At 48.8% G+C, this 22,583-nt stretch overlaps 1 protein-coding gene across 2 annotated transcripts in view; it reads left to right on the plus strand.

Moving 5' to 3' along the window:
* The first annotated feature begins 1,390 nt into the window (after nucleotides 1-1,390).
* Nucleotides 1,391-22,583, plus strand: part of TIMM10 (translocase of inner mitochondrial membrane 10) — an 88,567-nt gene continuing 67,374 nt past the window's right edge. For both annotated transcript variants that reach the window (XM_085651419.1, XM_085651418.1), the window contains exon 1: nucleotides 1,391-1,524. Coding sequence is in view for 1 of the 2 variants with exons in the window: in XM_085651418.1 (XP_085507544.1) it covers nucleotides 1,433-1,524 (92 nt within the window). In the remaining variant the exon portion in view is untranslated. The remainder of the gene's footprint in view (nucleotides 1,525-22,583) is intronic.

Raw genomic sequence — 22,583 nt, forward strand, 5'->3', positions numbered from 1 at the left:
CCAAAAGCGAGACCTATTGGCTATGCCAATGCTTGTTCATTACAGGGCTGAGAAGTAGTTATTGCATGCACGGGAAGAGGGCTCAAATACCGGTCTGAAACACAATCCAGACCCACTACGCCCCTGCCTCCTGGACTGTCTATCTCTAATAAGACCACAAGTGGCTAACAATCATGCAAGTTCGTAGACGCAATTTAACTGAACCTTGCAGACAATTGTCTTATGAACGTGCATAAGCTGAAGAATTTAAATACGCTTTTGTAGCTTAAACTCTTGAGTTAATGGTTTAGGAGCTTCTAAAACAAGGAGGAAAGAAAGGGTTAATCACATGCACATACCACCACTGCTGGAGTAAACAGAGGCAGGCAGGAGGGAGTGCTGGAGGGGGGTTTCGCAGTGCAAGGTCTCTCAACCATGAGAAGCCCACAGCTATGTGTGTGTGCTTGGAGGGTGGGGGAGGGCTCCAAGCGTGAGGAGGGAGGGGGGAAGCCGTTAACAGGCAGACAGAAGGGATTATCAATGCCTTTGTGAACACCAGCGAAGGAAAAGGAACATGAGAGGAAAGAAATGAGAGTGCAAATGGATAACGCAGTTTGCAGCTTTTTAAGCAGCAGGCGTTCCAAAAAGAATAGAAATGGGGTGAAAGCCATCCATCCAAGACAGATTTTTTTTTTTTCCATCAACAAAAATCTTTATTTAAAAAACTTTGAGATATACAAACATAGGTCAGGGAACTGCAAGCAGCAGGACTTGATAGCGTGGGTGGGCATGATCATGAAGAAGGTAAGCACGTGTTTGAGGGAAGGGTGAGTAGCTGCTGTGATGGTGTACCCAATGCCAACAAAAACAAGAATAGGAAATTATTATGGGGAAATAAAAAGAGTAATTCAAACTGAAAGAAAATAGAAGCAAAAAAGACTCAAGAAATAATTTCTGATGGAGCCAGAGAGAATGAAATACCGAAAAGAACTGGTAAAAGAAAACAAGTGCGAGCCACGAACCATGTTCTGAAAAGGGAGGAGGGAGATGCGAGCAGAGCATATGGTGTGCACTTTCGCGGCCGCTTTAATGTTCTCAGTGGCCGCGCTCACTGAGAACATCAAAGCGGCCGCGAAAGTGATCAGCAGGCAAACAAATGGTGCGCGCGCCCGGCGCACATGCACTGTAGCTAGAGGCCTGAAAAGCCACTAGTTTGCACTGCCAAATCCTGTTTACTAAAACTCTCGCCAGAGCAGCGCTAAAGCGCTGGCTCAGGCGAGACCTAAAAATGCCCTAAATAAAACAGAGCACGAGCTCACGATACAACCCCGGGCGCCACCAGGGCTGCAGCTGTTCAAGGCCAGGGCTCGCGGCCTGGGGCTGCTTCCGGGGCGGGGCAACGCGCGCAGGCGCAGCACGGAACGTAGCGTGTCCTGACGGGCAGTTCACAACGATGCCGTTCTCTTTGGCGGAAATGGGGCACCCGGAAGTGCCATGGAGCCGGAAGTGGGGCACACACACGTGCTTCCGGTGCCGCTGCTGGAGGTGAGTGAAGGGGAGACGATACACAAGCCACCCGTCACCGGGCGGGACCCCGAGATAGACGCGCTGTGCCTGCCCTTGTCTACCCGAAGTCCCCTGGGTGTGCCTCACACTCCACCGTCCTGGGTCCCCCGCGGCGCCCCAGCCTCTGCTCATTGAGCTGGGAAGCCCTGGGCTTAGGAAAGGATCCCCAAGTGACACCCCCTCCGAGACAGCTTTATCATCGGTGCTTGTGCATCTCCTCGCGCAAGATGCCCCCCACGTGCACCTCCCTCATGCACGTGCTGGTCCCAGCCGCTGCAGCCCCCTCCCTCCGGCGTCTGTCTACTCTCCTGCACCGCGCCCAGCCATCGAGGCGCGCCTCGTGTGTTTAAAGATGCGAATGCGAGACGGCACCGAGCTCGCGCGCTTCACCTCTGCATGCACCGCTGATGTCCTGCGAGCTCTGACAGAGGCCCTCTCTCCGGTCCGTCGCCAGGCTTCCTAATACACCTCTGCATGCACCCCTGTCTCACTACTGAGGGTCCTGTGCGCTCTAATGCACCTTTGCATGCAGGGCTGTTTCACTACTGAGAGGTCCTATGAGCTCTGACAGAGGTTTTCTCTCTGTCCTTCACCAAGCTTCCTAATGCATCTCTGCATGCACGGCTATCTCACTACTGAGAGGTCCTGTGAGCTCTGACAGAGGCCCTCTTTTGACCTTGACCAGGCTTCCTAATGCATCTCTGTCTCACTATTGAGAGGTCCTGTGCGCTCTAATGCACCTCTGCATGCAGGGCTGTTTCACTACTAAGAGGTCCTATGAGCTCTGACAGAGGTCTTCTCTCTGTCCTTCTCCAAGCTTCCTAATACATCTCTTCATGCACCTCTGTCTCACTACTGAGAGGTCCTATGAGCTCTCTCTCTTCTGTCCTTCTCCAAGCTTCCTAATGCACCTCTGCATGCATGGCGTTCTCAGTACTGAGAGGTCCTGTGAGCTCTGACAGAGGCCTTCTCCTCTGTACTTCACCAAGTTTCCTAATGCACCTCTGCATGCGCCTCTGTCTCACTACCGAGAGGTCCTGTGAGCTCTAATGTACCTCTGTATGCACGGCTGTTTCACTACTGAGAGGTCCCGTGAGCTCTGACGGAGGCCCTCTCTTCTGTCCTTCACCAAGCTTCCTAATGCACCTCTGCATGCACAGCTGTCTCACTACTGAGAGTTTCTGTGAGCTCTAATGCACCTCTGCATGCACAGCTGTTTCACTACTGAGAGGTCCCGTGAACGCCCTCTCTTCTGTCCTTCTCCAAGATTCCTAATGCACCTCTGCCTGCAGGGCTGTCTCACTACTGAGAGACCCGTGCGTGCTAATGCACCTCTACATACAGGGCTGTCTCTACTGAGAGGTCCTGTGAGCTCTAATGCACCTTTGACTGCAGGGCTTTCTCACTACTGAGAGGTCCCGTGAGCTCTGACACAGGCCCTCTCTTCTGTCCTTCACCAAGATTCCTAATGCACCTCTGCATGGATGGCTGTCTCTACTGAGAGGTCCTATGAGCGCTGACAGATGCCCTCTCTTCTATCCTTCACCAAGCTCGCTAATGCACCTCTGCATGCAGGGCTGTCTCAGCACTGAGAGGTCCAATGCGCTCCAATGCATCTCTTCATGCACGGCTGTTTCACTACTGAGCGGTCCCGTGAGCTCTGACAGAGGCCCTCTCTTCTGTCCTTCTCCAAGCTTCCTAATGCACCTCTGCATGCATGGCGTTCTCAGCACTGAGAGGTCCTGTGAGCGCTGACAGAGGCCTTCTCTTCTGTCCTTCACCAAGCTTCCTAACGCACCTCTGCATGCACAGCTGTCTCACTACCGAGAGGTCCTGTGAGCTCTAATGTACCTCTGTATGCACGGCTGTTTCACTACTGAGAGGTCCCGTGAGCTGTGACAGAGGCCCTCTCTTCTGTCCTTCACCAAACTTCTGAATGCGCCTCTGCATGCACGGCTGTCTCACTACTGAGAGGTCATGTGAGCTGTGACAGTCCCTCCCTTCTGCCCTTCACCGAGCTTCCTAATGCAATTCTGCGTGCACGGTTGTCTCACTACTGAGAGGTCCCGTGAGCTCTGATAGAGGCCCTCTGTTCTGTCCTTCACCAAGATTCCTAATGCACCTTGGCGTGCAGGGCTGTCTCACGACTGAGGGGTCCTGTGAGCGCAGACGGAGGCCCTCGCTTCTGTCCTTCTCCTAGCTTCCTAATGCACCTCTGCATGCATGTCTGTCTCACTACTGAGCGGTCACGTGAGCTCTGACAGAGGCCCTCTCTTCTGTCCTTCACCAAGCTTCCCAATGCACCTCTGCATGCACGGCTGTCTCACTCCTGAGAGGTCATGTTAGCTGTGACAGTCCCTCTCTTCTGTCCTTCACCAAGATTCCTAATGCACCTCTGTCTCACTACTAAGAGGTCCTGTGAGCTCTAATGCACCTCTGGATTCACAGCTGTTTTACTACTGAGAGGTCATGTGAGCTGTGACAGTCCCTCTCTTCTGCCCTTCACCGAGCTTCCTAATGCACCTCTGCGTGCACGGCTCTCTCACTACTGAGAGGTCCGGTGAGCTCTGATAGAGGCCCTTTTTTCTGTCCACCAAGATTCCTAATGCAACTCTGCCTGCAGGGCTGTCTCTACTGAGTGGTCCCGTGAGCTCTAATGCACCTCTGCATGCACGGCTGTTTCACTACTGAGAGGTCCCGTGAGCTCTGACGGAGGCCCTCTCTTTTGTCCTTCACCAAGCTTCCCAATGCACCTCTGCATGCACAACTGTCTCACTGTTGAGAGGTCATTTGAGCTGTGACAATCCCTCTCTTTTGCCCTTCACCAAGCTTCCCAATGTACCTCCGCATGCATGGCTGTCTCACTCCTGAGAGGTCATGTGAGCTGTGACAGTCCCTCTCTTCTGTCCTTCACCAAGCCTCCTAATGCACCTCTGCATGCACAGCTGTCTCACTACTGAGAGGTCCTGTGAGTTCTAATTCACCTCTGCATGCACGGCTGTCTCACCACTGAGAGGTCCTGTGAGCGCTTACAGAGGCCTTCTCTTCTGTCCTTCACCAAGCTTCCTAATGCATCTCTTCATGCACCTCTGTCTCACTACTGAGAGGTCCTATGAGCTCTCTCTCTTCTGTCCTTCTCCAAGCTTCCTAATGCACCTCTGCATGGATGGCTGTCTCACTACTGAGAGGTCCTATGAGCGCTGACAGAGGCCCTCTCTTCTATCCTTCACCAAGCTCGCTAATGCACCTCTGCATGCAGGGCTGTCTCAGCACTGAGAGGTCCAATGCGCTCCAATGCATCTCTTCATGCACGGCTGTTTCACTACTGAGCGGTCCCGTGAGCTCTGACAGAGGCCCTCTCTTCTGTCCTTCTCCAAGCTTCCTAATGCACCTCTGCATGCACGGCGTTCTCAGCACTGAGAGGTCCTGTGAGCGCTGACAGAGGCCTTCTCTTCTGTCCTTCACCAAGCTTCCTAATGCACCTCTGCATGCACAGCTGTCTCTATTGAGAGGTCCTGTGAGCTCTAATGCACTTCTGCCTGAAGGGCTTTCTCACTACTGAGAGGTCCCATGAGCTCTGACACAGGCCCTCTCTTCTGTCCTTCGCCAAGATTCCTAATGCACCTCTGCATGCACCTCTGTCTCACTACTGAGAGGTCCTGTGAGCTCTAATGCACCTCTGAATTCACAGTTTTTTCACTACTGAGAGGTCCCGTGAGCGCAGACAGATGACCTCTCTTCTGTCCTTCTTCAAGCTTCCTAATGCACCTCTGCATGGATGGCTGTCTCTACTGAGAGGTCCTATGAGCGCTGACAGAGGCCTTCTCTTCTGTCCTTCACCACGCTGCCTAATGCACCTCTGCATGCACAGCTGTCTCACTACTGAGAGGTCCTGTGCGCTCTAATGCACCTCTGCATGCATGGCTGTTTCACTACTGAGTGGTCCCGTGAGCTCTGACAGAGGCCCTCTCTTCTGTCCTTCTCCAAGCTTCCTAATGCACCTCTGCATGCACAGCTGTCTCACTACTGAGAGGTCCTGTGAGCGCTGACAGAGGCCTTCTCTTCTGTCCTTTACCAAGCTTCCTAATGCACCTCTGCATGCGCAGCTGTCTCACTACTGAGAGGTCCTGTGAGTTCTAATGCACCTCTGCATGCACGGCTGTCTCACTACTGAGAGGTCATGTGAGCTGTGACAGTCTCTCTCTTCTGCCCTTCACCGAGCTTCCTAATGCGCTTCTGCGTGCACAGTTGTCTCACTACTGAGAGGTCCCGTGAGCTCTGATAGAGGCCCTTTCTTCTGTCCTTCACCAAGATTCGTAATGCATCTTGGCGTGCAGGGCTGTCTCACGACTGAGCGGTCCTGTGAGCGCAGATGGAGGCCCTCGCTTCTGTCCTTCACCAAGCTTCCCAATGCACCTCTGCATGCACGATTGTCTCACTCCTGAGAGGTCATGTTAGCTGTGACAGTCCCTCTCTTCTGTCCTTCACCAAGATTCCTAATGCGCCTCTGTCTCACTACTAAGTGGTCCTGGGAGCTCTAATGCACCTCTGGATTCACAGCTGTTTTACTACTGAGAGGTCATGTGAGCTGTGACAGTCCCTCTCTTCTGCCCTTCACCGAGCTTCCTAATGCACCTCTGCGTGCACGGCTCTCTCACTACTGAGAGGTCCGTTGAGCTCTGATAGAGGCCCACTCTTCTGTCCACCACGATTCCTAATGCACCTCTGCCTGCAGGGCTGTCTCACTACTGAAAGGTCCTGTGCGCTCTAATTCACCTCTACATACAGGGCTGTCTCTACTGAGAGGTCCTGTGAGCTCTAATGCACCTCTGCCTGCAGGGCTGTCTCACTACTGAGAGGTCCCGTGAGCGCAGACGGAGGCCCTCTCTTCTTTCCTTCACCAAGCTTCCCAATGCACCTCTGCATGCACAACTGTCTCACTATTGAGAGGTCATGTGAGCTGTGACAATCCCTCTCTTTTGCCCTTCACCAAGCTTCCCAATGCACCTCTGCATGCACGGCTGTCTCACTCCTGGGATGACATGTGAGCTGTGATAGTCCCTCTCTTCTGTCCTTCACCAAGATTCCTAATGCACCTCTGTCTCACTACTGAGAGGTCCCGTAAGCGCAGACAGAAGCCCTCTCTTCTGTCCTTCTTCAAGCTTCCTAATTCACCTCTGCATGGATGGCTGTCTCACTACTGAGAGGACCTGTGAGCTCTGACAGAGGCCCTCTCTTCTGACCTTCACCAGGCTTCCTAATGCACCTCTGAATGGATGGCTGTCTCACTACTGAGAGGTCCTGTGAGCGCAGACGGAGGCCCTCTCTTCTGTCCTTCTCCAAGCTTCTTAATGCACCTCTGCATGCACTGCTGTTTCACTACTGAGAGGTCCTATGAGCTCTAATGCACCTCTGCCTGCAGGGCTGTCTCACTACTGAGCGGTCCAGTGAGCGCAGAGGCCCTCTCTTCTGTCCTTCTTCAAGCTTCCTAATGCACCTCTGCATGGATGGCTGTCTCACTACTGAGAGGATATGTGAGCTCTGACAGAGGCCCTCTCTTCTGACCTTCACCAGGCTTCCTAATGCACCTCTGCATGCACCTCTGTCTCACTACTGAGAGGTCCTGTGATTCTAATGCACCTGTGCGTGCACGGCTGTCTCACCAGAGAGGTCTTGTGACCTCTGACCGCGGCTCTCTCTTCTGACCTTCACCAAGCTTCCTAATGCACCTCTGCATGCACTGATGCCCCAGTTCTGAGACATGCCAGAGCCTGCACAGTACTCTGTGAAACGTCTCACTCGGCGCAGTGACGTTCTTGTAATGGACGATGCATTCAGACGGCTCTTGCACCACCCGTTAATACTAACATGCAGTCTTCAATGGTATTTTTGTAGTGAGACATTCACTGGAATATGGCCCTCTGTATTAGAAGTACAGCATTCACAGGCTACTCCTGATGCGCCACTGTACTGACCTGCAGTCTTTTCTAAAATTCCATCTCGCACATAATGAGGCTGTGATAAAGTACAGTTGTACTCCTACACCAATAACTAACCACTCGGAACTGGACAGAAACTGAAATGTACTGTGTTGTTTGGAAGGTTTGTGAGAGCAAATGCAATGGTTAAGGTATGCCGGGACAGTGTTTTGTAGCGCCTTGAAAGTGTGGGTGAGGAATTTAAATTTGTGCTTTTTTTTAATGTATGGAGAGCCAGTGAAGGTCCTTCAGGTGTGATGTGAGTGTAGCTTCGGAGGTTGAAAGTGATTGACTGCCTAGTTCTAAATGGTCTACTGCCTTCTGGCGAGATTTTCTTAGGTCTCGCGCCTAACATCGCAGCGCGAGACCTCTTGTACGGGCTTCAGAAAGCTGACCATGCGCTCGTGCGTGTGGTTTTGCTTTCGCAGCCTGCAATTGGCTTTAGCGTGCTTATTAAAAAAAAAAATGCAGCACGCAATTGGGCAAAGGCGGGCGCATGTCCCGCCTTTGCTCCGCCCATTCCCACCGGTGTCTGTTACGTGCACAGACAACAGGCTCCCTCGCCCCCACTCCTCTGGTGCGTGCGCACTACTGGTTTGTAGCCGAGTGCGACGGTCCTAAAGGTCCGGGAAGACTAATCTAGCTGTAAACATCAAAAGCACAAAGCCCTGCGCGGGCTCGAAGCATTGTGCTGGCTAGCGATCTCTTCCTGCGTCGATACTGTGCTCTAAAAAACATCAATCTTTAAAAATAATGTATTCTGTTAACTTGCCTCCTTCGTTTCTATACCCCCTACCCGATAACACTGAACGCGCTCAACAAGCATCCTAGGACCCCTCTTCAGCCAGGATAGCTTGATTCCAGTGGCACAGTGAGCCCAGGACCCACATCTGGGCATACCTGGCGCACTTACGGCATGAAAGCAAAAGACACACAATTGATGGACGGAATGCAGAACAAATCAAAACATTCACCCCCAGTCAAGAGATCTGGGTTAAATCCATCCTTCTTTTGCTCACCATACCACCCCAGTTTAGACCTGGCCATATGCAAATCAGTCTTGACCCTGTGCCTCATGGGAACAGTTCAGCCCGAACTGCTAAGCCCAGATCTCTTTACTGGGGTGAATGTATGACATTGTTCTGCATTCTGTCCATCAATAGTTCTTTTTGCATTTGTCACCCCGAGTGGGACGGGTATGCTCAGTCCCGTGCTCTCCATGCCACTGGAATCAAGCTATTCTGGCTGAAGAGGGGGGAAACCCCGAAACCGGTCCTGGGATGCTTGCTTCCAGTCCAGGGAGGACCTGGCCTAGCAGTTCGGGCTGGACTGTTCCCATAGGGCACAGGGTCGAGACTGATTTGCATATGGCTGGGTCCAAACTGGAATGGCATGGTGAGCAAAAAAACGATGGATTCAGGCCCAGATCTCTGTACTGGGGTGAATGTATGACATTGTTCTGCATTCTGTCCATCAATAGTTCTTTTTGCATTTGACTGGTTTCTGGGTGCTGATTGGGATCCATTTGAAAATGTTTCTCTGCCTCTTGAGGGTATGGAAGCATGAGGCGATGATGCCATTGACTCAGACGCTTGTGTCAAGTTTTGTCTGTGATTATCCCAAGGTGTGGGGGTGGTTGGAGGGGGTGTTGATCTTAGCTCTGTTGGCCACCAGGTAGATTCCCACGGTGATGTGCTCTTCCCGAAGATCAGTTTGTCTTGTCGGTGTTCAGCTTTAGACAGTTGGTCTTCATTCAGTGGGCAATTTTAGTCTGCATACATTGTACTGGGTGTTTTGTCTGTGAAGGAGAGAGTGAGTTGTGCATGGTAGCCCTAGGAGAGGGCATTGATGTTGTGAGCGCAGATGGCCATGTGTGCATCAGAGAGGGTTGGGCTTTGTGAAGAACCTTGCGAGCTCCACTGATGAGGTCTTGGGTATCCAAAATATACAGTACCAGAGTGGTTCAGTCAGTGGGAGCAGATACATCAGAGTGCATTTTCTTGGATTCCGATATCATGTAGACGTTGGATGGTGTGGGAGTTCGGAGAGATTCGGGAGGATATGGGCTGCCATGTCTCTTCTGTCCAAAATCAAGCGTGTATCATTCATGGCGGTGATGAGGGCATTTTGTGTGCTGTGGGACTGGAAACCAGACTGGGTGCTGTTGAGAGCTTGGTGGTCATTGAGGTATTCAGTGAGGTGTATGTTGATGGCTTTCTCTAAGATCATGGTCCGGAATGGTAGCAGCGAGAATGAGCTTTAGTTGGCGAGTGCTTAAGGGTCCTCAGAGGGTTTCTTCATCAATGGGGGGACAGTGCTTGATTTTAAGCATAGGGAAATGTTTCAAAAGAGAGATGCATTCAGAATGGGTGTGCACATGGAACTGATGGGTTGCAGTCCTCTGGAGTAGGCGTGGTGGGGGAGGTGTCCAATGGGGCCCCTGAGTTGATGGACTTCATGCTGGCCCTGTTAACTTCTGGGGTGATGATAAGCTAGGTGGTTAGCATTGGTTCTTTGGATAAGAACAGGCGCTGTTTGGTGATGCCTGTCTGGTCCGGTTGTGGGCTGGAGTTGCTGTAAATGACTGATTTTGTTGCTGAAGAATTGAGACTGACTGATGTAGAAGTCTTGCAACAAGGGGGGTTATCGAGTTGGAGGTGGCTGCTGGCGAGGACACATTTTCCATAGTGGCAAATATGTCTTTGTTTCTGGCATCCATGCAGTCTGCTGAAGTGGCTCATTTGGTGATCCAGATCGTTTGGTGGTAGCGTCTTGGGACAGATTTGAACGTGCTGCTGGCTTGGCTCCTTCTCCATTTGAGCTTCAGTTTGAGGTGCGTTTCATCAGTCTGATTCCTCTGTTTGCTAACTGGCCTGGGTTATTTGAGGGGGTCCAGGGAGTTGGCGCAGGAGGTGAAGCAATTGTTGAAATTCTTAATGGCTTTGAGGAGGAAGTTGCAGTGCACCTCTATGCCACCCAGCACCACTATCCCACAGGCTAGAACTTATCAATGTGGGTCAGACTCTACTGCATGCTTTGTGCTGAATTCCATGTGTTGCACCTGTCCCTCCCATAAAGGTCCTTGACTCCTCCCTTGCATTTATTTATTTAAATTCATCACTCTTCCCCAAGCAGCACAACATCTTGGAATTGTTTAACCTCTCTACTGCAAAAAACGATACATTCACATTCTCTGTAGTGCTTCCCTGCTGTGGAGGACTGAACATGAGTAAGACGCATCTCAGAATCTCAGCAGAAGGATTTAGTGTGAGTAAAATAGTCTTGACTTGAGAGAGGAGATTCCTTCTAATCCCAAGATTATTTTTTTTCCTCTGTGCGTGCTGATATCACACAGGGAGAATGTGAAAACAGATGGCACCATTAGGTTCTGCCTGCTTTCACCTTAATTGGTGTTTGGGAGTCAGATCTCAGCCTCCCCACCGACTGAGCACCGATCAAAGTGGGAGAGGTACCATCAGAGAGAGGACAATGTCACCTTTTCAGTGGTACTTCTCCCTGATGGTCCTTGACTTGGGGATCCATCCCCATGACACCTGTGGCAACCCCCCATAGGCAGTAGCAAGTGCTCCTCTTTTGACATATGGCGCAGCAAAAAGCATTGCGTGCCCGAACCCTCAAGGTGTCTGCCTTGCATGGACCCCAGCACATTTTCATACCCAGAGTGGCCTGCAAATGTCAAAGTATAGGTCAAAAAAGGCTGTTTTCCCCTTATTTATTTGGCCTAAAAGTCTGGCCCTGATCGACTAAAGTCTTCTCACTCTGCATCTACACACTTCTCAAATGAAATGCTGCCTCCCATGTGGGTGGATCCTTTGCACATCATTGCAACTGACCAAAACGAAGACAATGTGGATACCTCATTGAGCCTACATTGACTTCACAAGGTCCAAGTTATGGCCGATTCCTGTCATGGGTGGCAGGCTCAGCTACACTAGTGAGGTACTGTTTTTATTGGGAGAAGTGTGGGAACGCTGGGTGGTAGACATTTTGGGGATCTCTCTCAGATTTTGTACATTCCCTCACAGCAGTATAATGAACCCTTGATTTTAGTCCAAGTTTGGCGTTTCCAGGGCATTCTTATTAAGAAACCTTAGTGGGATCCATACAGGTTCACCCTGCCCTGGACTGATCTGGGTGTCTAGCTAACCAAATCTCTAGAATATGTCAATCTGCAATGGGCAATCTTGACGGTTCCTTGTTGTGTTTTTGGCCTTTTCCTGACACAAGCGATGCAAGTGTGGTACTGGTTTTATCAGGAGGAATGTTGACACGAATAGTAGAACATTAGTTGTTAATTATATTTCTGTCCATTTTTGGCTTTCAAATGGAAGCCAGTGTGCGAAGAAACGGTGTACTATTTGCAAAATGTCCCCTGAATCAAATGATATTATGGATAACTCCAAATTATTATTTATACATATAGCCACGATTCCTAAAGTTGGGCACATTTAAACAATGTCTAAGTTCCCTTCATTTAGATTTTTAAAATTAGTTTTCATCATTTGGATTGATTTCTCGTCGGTACCTAATGAGACATCATAGGCGTCAGGCCGAATTGTTGGCTCCAGGTGTCGTGTGTTTGAAGAAACACTATACAACCCGGAGATCAGAGGGTCTAACAGGCAAAACTATGCATTGCTTTTGTAATTTGGCCAATGGGGCAAAAGATTACAGGAGAAAATATCAACTATTTCTATTTTATATTTCTTATTTTAATTATTTTTTGATTTCAGCAATTGGGTTCTTTCGGAAAACCATGAGCGATCTGCAAATGACCCATTGCTGAATTCCAGATTTTGTCTACTTAACAGACCTAGCTTTTCGGATTCACCCATGAGTTTCACAAACAGGCTGCATTTAGGTAGAAACCACATGAAATAGGAGAAACAACTACAACTTAAAGAGAATTCAAAAACTCTAGTTAGTTATTTATAGATATATATATATATATATATATATATATATATTCACTGAAAAAACCATGGGTTTCACACACGTTATAGTTAGGAATTAGCATTTAAAAAACCTTAGAAATTCAGTGAAAAAACCATAGGTTTCACACATGTTATAGTTAGCTGGACATTTTACTCGTAAAAAACCAATGAAATTCCCCCGTTATAGTTAGTTCAGCTAACTATAACTCGCGCGCCCGCAATGCACTGCTGATGACGTCACATATTACATCACTCATGACATGGTCAGTGACATCACTCATGACATCACTGATGACATCTCAAATGACATCACTGATGACCTCACTGATGACATCATCCAGTGAATGTGTGTTTTTCTGAAACTTAAATATGTTTTATATATGTATATCTCAAGGTCGATGGAAGAATAAATGGGTATATTACTGTCTAAATGGATGATTTCTTTTTGAAAAATTGATTGTGTAACTGACTGATTAAGTGTATCATAGTGAATACATGGCTTAGTGAGTAATGTTTAAATATATAAATATCTGTATCATTTTTTCACTTTGTGTATAAGTGGCTGCATGGGTTGGTGAGTAGCTACATGGGTGTCTATATAGGTTATTAGTTGGTTTTTTGAGTATCAGTATGAGTGTCTGCATGGTTTGGTGGGGGGTATTACGTAGTGCATAGGTGCATGAATGAGTGACTCACTGTTTGTATGTGTTGAACAGAGCATGTGTGCAGGACTGCATGGGTGGATGTGTGTGTGTATGGGTGTGTTAGTGAGTGAATGACTGTCTCAATAGTGTCTTTATGAGTAACTACATATGTTTAAAACTAGTATATGTGACTATTGGTTTATATATGTGAGTATATGTGAGAGTGAGAGATTGAAAGAGTTCCTGTATGAATAAGTATGTATTTCTATAAGTGATTGTTTAAAAGACTAAGTATGTGTAAGTTTCCGTAGAAGTAAGTGTGGTGGTGTGTGTATAACTGTATATGCAAGTAAATGTATGTTTGATTCTTTATTAGCATGAGTGACTGTGTGTGAGTAGCTCTATGGATGAGTGGCATTGTGTAACAGGATGTATAGGTGTATGAGTACATATGATAAGTGAGTACATGTATGAGTGACTGTATTGGACTGTTGGTGAATGAGTGGATGTGTATGTGGATCTTAGAATTACTGAAGAGGTTGTTGTAACTGTTATTGGTATGTCCATTCTTATGTAAATTTTAGTCTCTATTTTTGAATGTGTGTATCAAAGGTTTTATTAGGGGAAGAGGAGGTCTGCCACTCTATCACAAGGATGATGTCATCAGCGAGGTCATCAGTGATGTCATTTGAGATGTCATCAGTGATGTCACTGACCATGTCATGAGTGATGTAATATGTGACGTCATCAGCAGTGCATTGCGGGCGCGCGAGTTAGTTAGCTGAACTAACTATAACGGGGGAATTTCATTGGTTTTTTACGAGTAAAATGTCCAGCTAACTATAACATGTGTGAAACCTATGGTTTTTTCACTGAATTTCTAAGTTTTTTTAATGCTAATTCCTAACTATAACGTGTGTGAAACCCATGGTTTTTTCAGTGAATTTGCAAGGTTTTTTAAATGCTAATTGTTTTTTTTTTCTTCTATTTTTTTTAACATATTTTTATTTTAATTTTCTTACCTTTTATAAAGACTATGGTTAAATTTTTAAAATTCTTTAATATGTTTTTTTTAAATATATTTTTTAAAATAAACATGTAAAATTTATTTGCAGTACTTTTTTTTTTTTATTATTATTTTTTTAGTACGCGCACCGTAAGCTTACGGTAAGCGTACGGTTTACGCAACGCCCGTAATTTTTCTACGCTGCTTGCGTATAGTTACGCAATTTGCGTAGCCGCGCGTACTCCGCGTGGGACGCGTGCGCACGTACGCTACACGCGCACGTTACGCGGAAGTGTCGGGTAGTGACTGTTATGCGCATGCTCGCAAGCGCGTGTCTTTTTTACGCGCATGCGCACTTTTGCCGTAAGCGTACCGTAAGCGTACGGTAGGTCATGTGATCATGAAACACAACTTTTGATTGGTTGAAACTACTTTCAGTTCTAGAACTCTCCTACACCACACCCATTCCCCTCATTTCTGCTTGTGATCCCTTAGGAGAAGGAGCTGGGTTGTCTTTGTGATACGATGGCAGAACAGCAGAGCTCTTCTGAGAGTGAGGCTAGCACTAGCAGCACTACCTTGAGGCAGAGAGCGAGGAAACAAAAGCCCTCTTATGTATGGGATTATTTTACTTTTCCTGAAGGCCAGCAAAAGGTAAATGCACCTTTAGTAACTTGTAAGCTGTGTAAGCGTGTACTTTCAAGAGGTAATCCTGACAAGAAGTATTCCTTTGGGAATCATACCATGAAGAGACACCTCAAGGATGTACACAGAAGGACACATGGTCGACTTTTTGGAGGTAACTCTTCAGAAAGTCAACCAAGCACATCCACAGCAGCTCAGCCTGGACCATCATCTGCAGGGCTGACTCCTTCTTCTGCAGGTCAGGTGAGCCCTTCATCTGTGGGGGGAGCATCTCCTTTTGCTGGCCCTCTGGAAATGAACCCTCGATTTCGAAGGGTTGATATTCGATGCGCCTTTTGTCAAGATCTAATTTGCCATAGGGAGACCAGTGTTTCCCTAGTGAACAACAAAATAGATCAGCACATTTGTCGCTTTGAATAATTTTCCCATTCTTTCTTTCCTCTGTCCCTGCATGAACACAACGGTTCTTTTAAGAGCCAACCTTATCTTTCATCTTTTTTTTACATATGTTTTTAAAAACGTTTTTTTTTTTTTTTTACCGTACGCGTACGGTGCGCGTACTTTTTTTTTTTTAAACACTAAAAATCAATTATCACATTACAAGGTCCTTGAGAGACTACAATTATTATTATTGACTTACCATACCCACTCAAAAAAATATTTATTCATTTGTTTTTTAAAAAAATAGCTTTAAAAATGGTTCTAGTTTTCGAAATTTTTCTATATCAATCTGAAAAAAAAAAGTATTAATATTTTTAAAACATTTTATAATACAGTACACATTTACATATTTTTCAAAAAATATTTTTGCCTTATTTTTGCTGTTTTCAGAATATATTGCCTTAGTGATGCTGAATGTATTTGCATTACAGACTGAAACCTGAAAACCCCACTCGCTTGTAAATACTGTGCATGATTATACATGGCAAGCAGATGGGTGTGTGCTAAGAGTCTGCTTCTTCCCCCCAAAAATCGCTCCCCCTTTTTCCTACTAATGCAACTGTGAAATCACCAGAAAAAAACGCAATAAATCTCTGCCTGTAATTCCTATTTCCACACAGTCATGTTTTCACATTAGTCCCAAAACGAAATTTCTTTGCCAATTTGAATGCACACTTACTGCTCTTTTTTTTTGGCAAGTGAAAATCACTTTTACAGACTGACACATTATGAATCCACTTTTTTGATTTTTTTAAATGCACATGTCCAAACTGCTTTTTCAGACCACCACCATGTGTAACCTGGGTGGCTGCCTACATTCCAGCAAGGGCAACCAGCCTTAGTGATGCTGAATGTATTTGCATTACAGACTGAAACCTGAAAACCCCACTCGCTTGTAAATACTGTGCATGATTATACATGGCAAGCAGATGGGTGTGTGCTAAGAGTCTGCTTCTTCCCCCAAAAAATCGCTCCCCCTTTTTCCTACTAATGCAACTGTGAAATCACCAGAAAAAAACGCAATAAATCTCTGCCTGTAATTCCTATTTCCACACAGAGTCATGTTTTCACATTAGTCCCAAAACGAAATTTCTTTGCCAATTTGAAAGCACACTTACTGCTCTTTTTTTTTTGGCAAGTTAAAATCACTTTTACAGACTGACACATATTGAAACCACTTTTCAGTTTTTTTAAAAAGCCCATGACCAGACTGCTTTTTCAGACCACCACCATGTGTATCCTCAGTGACTGCCTACACTCCTTCAAGGGCAACCAGCCTTAGTGATGCTGAATGTATTTGCATTACAGACTGAAACCTGAAAACCCCACTCGCTTGTAAATACTGTGCATGATTATACATAGAAAGGAGCAGGGTGTGTGCTAAGAGTCTGCTTCTTCCCCCAAAAAATCGCTCCCCCTTTTTCCTACTAATGCAACTGTGAAATCACCAGAAAAAAACACAATAAATCTCTGCCTGTAATTCCTATTTCCACACAGTCATGTTTTCACATTAGTCCCAAAACGAAATTTCTTTGCCAATTTGAAAGCACACTTACTGCTCTTTTTTTTTTTGGCAAGTGAAAATCACTTTTACAGACTGACACATTATGAAACCACTTTTTTGATTTTTTTAAATGCACATATCCAAACTGCTTTTTCAGACCACCACCATGTGTAACGTGGGTGGCTGCCTACATTCCAGCAAGGGCAACCAGCCTTAGTGATGCTGAATGTATTTGCATTACTGAGTCCAACCTCAAACCCTTAAACTATTCTTTTTTTTTTCCAGTACACCTTAATTTATCGTGTAAACATAGTCCATATTATTTTACATGTTCCTCACATTTAAATTTCTCCCAAAACAGAAAATGATAAACGCAACTTCAACAAAAAGAATTTCCATTTCTATTATTCATTTCTTAATTTACCATATACATCTCCTCTCAAACTCTAACCTCACCTTTAAAATTAGTTAGTTGTGAAAGAAATGTGGCACTCAAACAGCAGATTATCAGAGCCAGGATCTCTGTTCTGTTCACCTCTCTCCTCTCAGCAGAACCAGATAATGGCAAACTTTCCCTCTATTTTTCCACACATATACATGTAAGTTTCAAATCTCAGTGCTTCCCCCTTTTTTTCAAATGTAATCACACATTTCTATTGGTTGAAAACCAACCCTTTTCCAAAAGTACCCTTCCCCCAACTTGACTTCTGCCTAGTACCCTTCCCCCAACTTGACTTCTGCCTGCTACCATAGCAACAGCTCATGGAACACTGCTGTGTGGAGTCAGGTCAGAAGTTCGCCACACAATGTTTCAATTCCACAGAGCAAGAGTGCTTGACTTTTCAAACCTAACAGCAAATCCATAGTACTGTTCTTTGGTAACACATTTTTTTGTACCAATACAAAACATGCTTCTATTAATTTACACATACAGCCTAGTTTTTATTCTAGAATGGTATGAAACAGCCAATCAGTTCTTTTTGTTTTGAAAAAAATATGTATGCCTCCATTTCCAAACTGTCTTTCTTTTCATATTGCCATTCTACTGAAAGACACCTCCTGAGTGCATCCAGTTCTCCTTTGAAGATGTTCACAGTGTGGATTGTAGGGCACAGCTATGTCTTCTGGAGTGAAAAGTTTGCAGAGAAAACAGATATGGTGAGAGACCTTGCTTTGCCAAATGTAGACATTAAATGGATTGGTCAGAGAGGGTTAAAGTGGCACCAATTGATGCCATTGGTGAAATCCTTCATGCAAATCCAACACCCTGACCTCATAATAGTGCACTGTGGTGGCAATGACCTAGGCACTTTGACTGGGGTAGGTCTGGAAATGCTTATGAAGGACACCTTTGCACAACTGTTTTCACTTTTCCCTAAAACTGCCTTTGTGTTTTCCAACATATGCCAAAGGCAAAAATGGAACTGGTCCAATCATTTCTGTCCGCAGATTGACGAAGCAAGAAAGCACGTCAACAAATCTGTTTCTGCTTTCCTCCGTGACTATGGTATGGGTGCCATTTACCACAACAACTTGCGTTATGACATGCAAGACCTTTATAGAGGAGATGGTGTGCACTTCAATGATGAAGGGAACAGAGTCTTCCTCTTGAACCTTAGACTCTGCATCGGTACTTACTTGTAGGTACCACTAACAAAATGACTTCATAAACACAACAGCTCTTTTTAGAGCTCCCTAATATCTAAACTCTACATTTCATTTCTTTTTTAATTTATTTTTTCTTCCGTACGCTTACCGTACGCGTACCCCGTGATTTTTTTAAAAATCAATAAATGTTTTCTTTGTACTTTACAGTCCTTCTTTGACCCCCTCACAAATGTAAGGGGATCTGTAACTCTCCTCATTGCCCCCTTTTCTTTTTTTCACTCTTTTTTTTCTGAGTGAAACACACAAAATGGCGGCTGCCGCTTCCTGGTTTCGGCCGATTCAAATGTTTACTAAGATCTAACAGCCAATCAGAATCTCGCTCGCGCACGCCACCGTACGCGTACGGTAAGCGTACCGTAAGCGTACCGTAAGCGGGCTCAGATATATATATTGATTTAAAGGCTATTTTCTCAGAATCTACTGAACAGATTTACACCAAACCTACAAAAGGCACTTCCTTGACCTACGGACTACCTCTCTGCCAAATTTCTAGTAATTCTGTTCAGCCGTTCGGGCTGTAGCTCGTTCTAAAGGTCCTATGGAAAAATGCATGGGAAAAACGCGTTTTGGGACCCCCCTTTTATCTCAGCCCCCGCTTGACGAATCCCCCCGAGACTTTCAGGGTAGGAGCGGAGCGTAGCGCCCCACCCTATTTGAGAAATTCGCGAGGATTCATCGACCGGCGCCAAAGTTATTCAAAATAGAATGTTGCGGATTTCCTATGGAAAAGGGGTCCTAACTATAACTACCTACTGGCGACCGGGCGGTGACCACTGTGCCCTCGGCCTGGTCGCTCACACACCTCCCGCCTGCTACTTACCTGCTGGACCTCCTGCTGCCGCCTGCCGCCTGAGCCACCACAGGGCCGCCGAGCGCCGCCCCAGCCGCCACAGGGCCGCCAAGCGCCGCCACCGAGCCCCCTGGTTTCCCGCCGCTGCCCACGAGACCCCGCCCCCCCGCCCGCCGATTGGTTCCCGCGCTCCCCGCCTCCCCGCAGACCCTCCCTCCCGGCTCCCCTCTTATGACGCCCCCAGAGCGACCGCGCAGCGGACGCGCGCAGCGGGAGCACCGAATGAGCGCCGGAGGTGCGCCAAAGGTAAGCCCGTCTGCGCCCGTCCGCGCCTGGACCGCACCCAGCGCCAGACCCCCTGGCCCCCGCGCCTGCCAGCCCCCCCGCAGGACCTACGATGCCGCCACCCTCAACGCACTCAACACCGGCCGAACCCCCGGGTGCTACCGAGCCACTCCGAGACGCACCCACGGACCCTTCAGCTGCCTCACCTGCAAGTTCACCTGCATCCGGACCTGCCCCGCACCAGCACCCGCCAAGCCGAACACCAGCAGCAACCACCTCAAGTGCATCCTGCTCAACACCCGCTCCGTCCACAGACACGCCGTTCAACTCTGGAACCTCCTCGACACCACAGCTCCTGACGTTGCCTTCCTCACGGAAACCTGGATGAACGACTCCTCAGCGCCCGACATCGCCATCGCCGTCCCAGAGGGCTACAAGATCATCCGGAGAGACCGCGACAACCAGACTGGAGGAGGCATCGCCATCATCCACAGAGACACCATCCGTATCTCGACCAACACCGACAACACCCTGACATCCGCCGAACACCTGCACTTCCAGATCCACACCGACCCCCAAGACCACCCTCAGAGGCACCCTGATCTACCGACCCCCGGGACCACGCACTCAATTCAGCGAAGACATCGCCGACTTCATCAGCCCGCACGCCCTCCCCTCGGCCGACTACGTCCTCCTCGGGGACATCAACTTCCACCTGGAGAACAACAACGACCGCAACACCACCACCCTGCTTGACAACCTCGCCACCCTCGGACTCAAGCAGCTGGTGACCACCCCCACCCACCTCGCCGGACACACACTCGACGCCATCTTCTCGTCCAGCAAAGACATCTCCTTCAGCCACGCCACTGGACTCCACTGGACGGACCACAGCTGCATCCACTTCACCTTCAAAAGAACCACGGTCCACCACCACCAGCAACAGGCCGCACGAAGAAGCTGGAACAAGATCACAGCCGAACAACTCACCACATCCCTGAGCCAGCACCCTCCCGCCAGCTCACCGAACCCCAGCCAAGCCGCCGACAACCTCACGAAATGGATCTCCACCTGCGCGGACGAGCTCGCCCCTCTGAGGACCCCACCCAGCAGACCCGGAAGCAAGAAGGCCCCTTGGTTCACCGACGAACTCAAGAGCTCCAAGAAGAACTGCCGAGCCCTCGAGAAAGCATGGAGAAGAGACCCAACGCCGGACAACATGACTACCCTCAAGCTCGCCACCCGAAGGCACCATCAACTGATCCACGCCACCAAGAAAACAGCATTCAAGGACCGGTTGGACAACAACGCACACAACAGCAAGGAACTCTTCAACATCGTCAGAGAGCTCTCCAACCCCAACGCCGGAACCAACGACATCACCCCATCGCAAGACCTCTGCAACTCCCTCGCCTCCTACTTCCACAACAAGATCGCTGACATACACAACAGCTTCAGAACACAACCAACGCTCCCCACGACCAAACCAACGCCCCCCACCACCACCCTCAACGCCTGGACACCGATCAACCTCGAAGACACCATCAGCACGATGAACTCCATCCACTCCGGTTCCCCAACCGACCCCTGCCCTCACCACATCTTCAACAAGGCCGACGCTGTCATCGCACCCCACCTGCGGGACATCATCAACACCTCCCTCAACACCGCCACCTTCCCTGAGAGCTGGAAGCACGCCGAACTCAGCGCTCTACTAAAGAAACCAACGGCGGACCCCACCGAACTCAATAACTACCGCCCCATCTCGCTCCTCCCGTTTCCAGCCAAAGTCATCGAGAAGACCATCAACAAGCAACTGGCAGCCTTCCTCGAGACGACTGGTTCCCTCGACCCTTCCAGTCAGGCTTCCGGGCCAACCACAGCACCGAGACCGCCCTCATCGCTGCCACAGACGACATCCGAACCCTGTTGGACAACGGAGAAACAGCGGCCCTCATCCTCCTGGACCTCTCCGCGGCATTCGACACTGTCTGCCACCGCACCCTAGTGCAGCGCCTCAGCAACGTCGGGATCAAGGAGAAGGCACTGGAATGGATCATCTCCTTCCTCACCGGAAGGACACAGAGAGTCCGCCTGCCCCCGTTCAGATCAGAAGCCACGGAAGTCACCTGCGGCGTCCCTCAGGGCTCCTCGCTCAGCCCCACCCTCTTCAATGTCTACATGAGCCCCCTTGCGGCCATCGCACGCCAACACAACCTGAACATCATCTCCTACGCCGATGACACCCAGCTGATCCTCTCCCTGACCAACGACCCCGCCACCGCCAGAGCCAACCTACACGAAGGGATGAAAAACGTGGCCGAGTGGATGACGACCAGCCGCCTGAAACTGAACACAGACAAGACGGAAGTCCTCATCCTGGGCTCCTCACCCTCCGCCTGGGACGACTCCTGGTGGCCCCCTGCCCTGGGCAACGCACCCAAACCGACAGACCACGCACGCAACCTGGGCTTCATCCTGGACTCCTCCCCCTCCATGACCAGACAAGTCAACGCCGTCTCCTCGTCCTGTTTCAACATCCTGCGCATGCTACGTAAGATCTTCCGGTGGATCCCCACCGAGACCAGGAAAACAGTCACCCAGGCCCTCGTCACCAGTCGACTGGACTACGGCAACGCCCTCTACGCCGGTACCACCGCCAAGCTCCAGAAGAGACTCCAGCGGATCCAGAACGCCTCGGCGAGACTCATCCTCGACGTCCCCAGACGAACTCACATCTCCAGACACCTGAGAGACCTGCACTGGCTCCCGATCAACAAAAGAATCACCTTCCGGCTCCTCACCCACGCACACAAAGCCCTACACAACCAAGGCCCGACCTACCTCAACAGCCGCCTCAACTTCTACGCTCCCAAACGCCACCTCCGCTCGACCAGTCTCGCCCTCGCAGCCGTCCCCCGCATCCACAGAGCGACTACAGGAGGTAGATCCTTCTCCCACCTGGCCGCCAAGACTTGGAACGCCCTCCCCACCGAACTACGCCTGACCCAAGACCACCTCTCCTTCAGGAAGAAGCTCAAGACCTGGCTGTTCGAGCAGTAGCGGACCCCCCCCCCCCCAGCGCCTTGAGACCCTCCGGGTGAGTAGTGCGCTTTATAAAT

This window comes from Triturus cristatus, chromosome 4_1 (genome assembly GCF_964204655.1).
Source record: "Triturus cristatus chromosome 4_1, aTriCri1.1, whole genome shotgun sequence".
NCBI classification, from domain to species: Eukaryota; Metazoa; Chordata; class Amphibia; order Caudata; family Salamandridae; genus Triturus; species Triturus cristatus.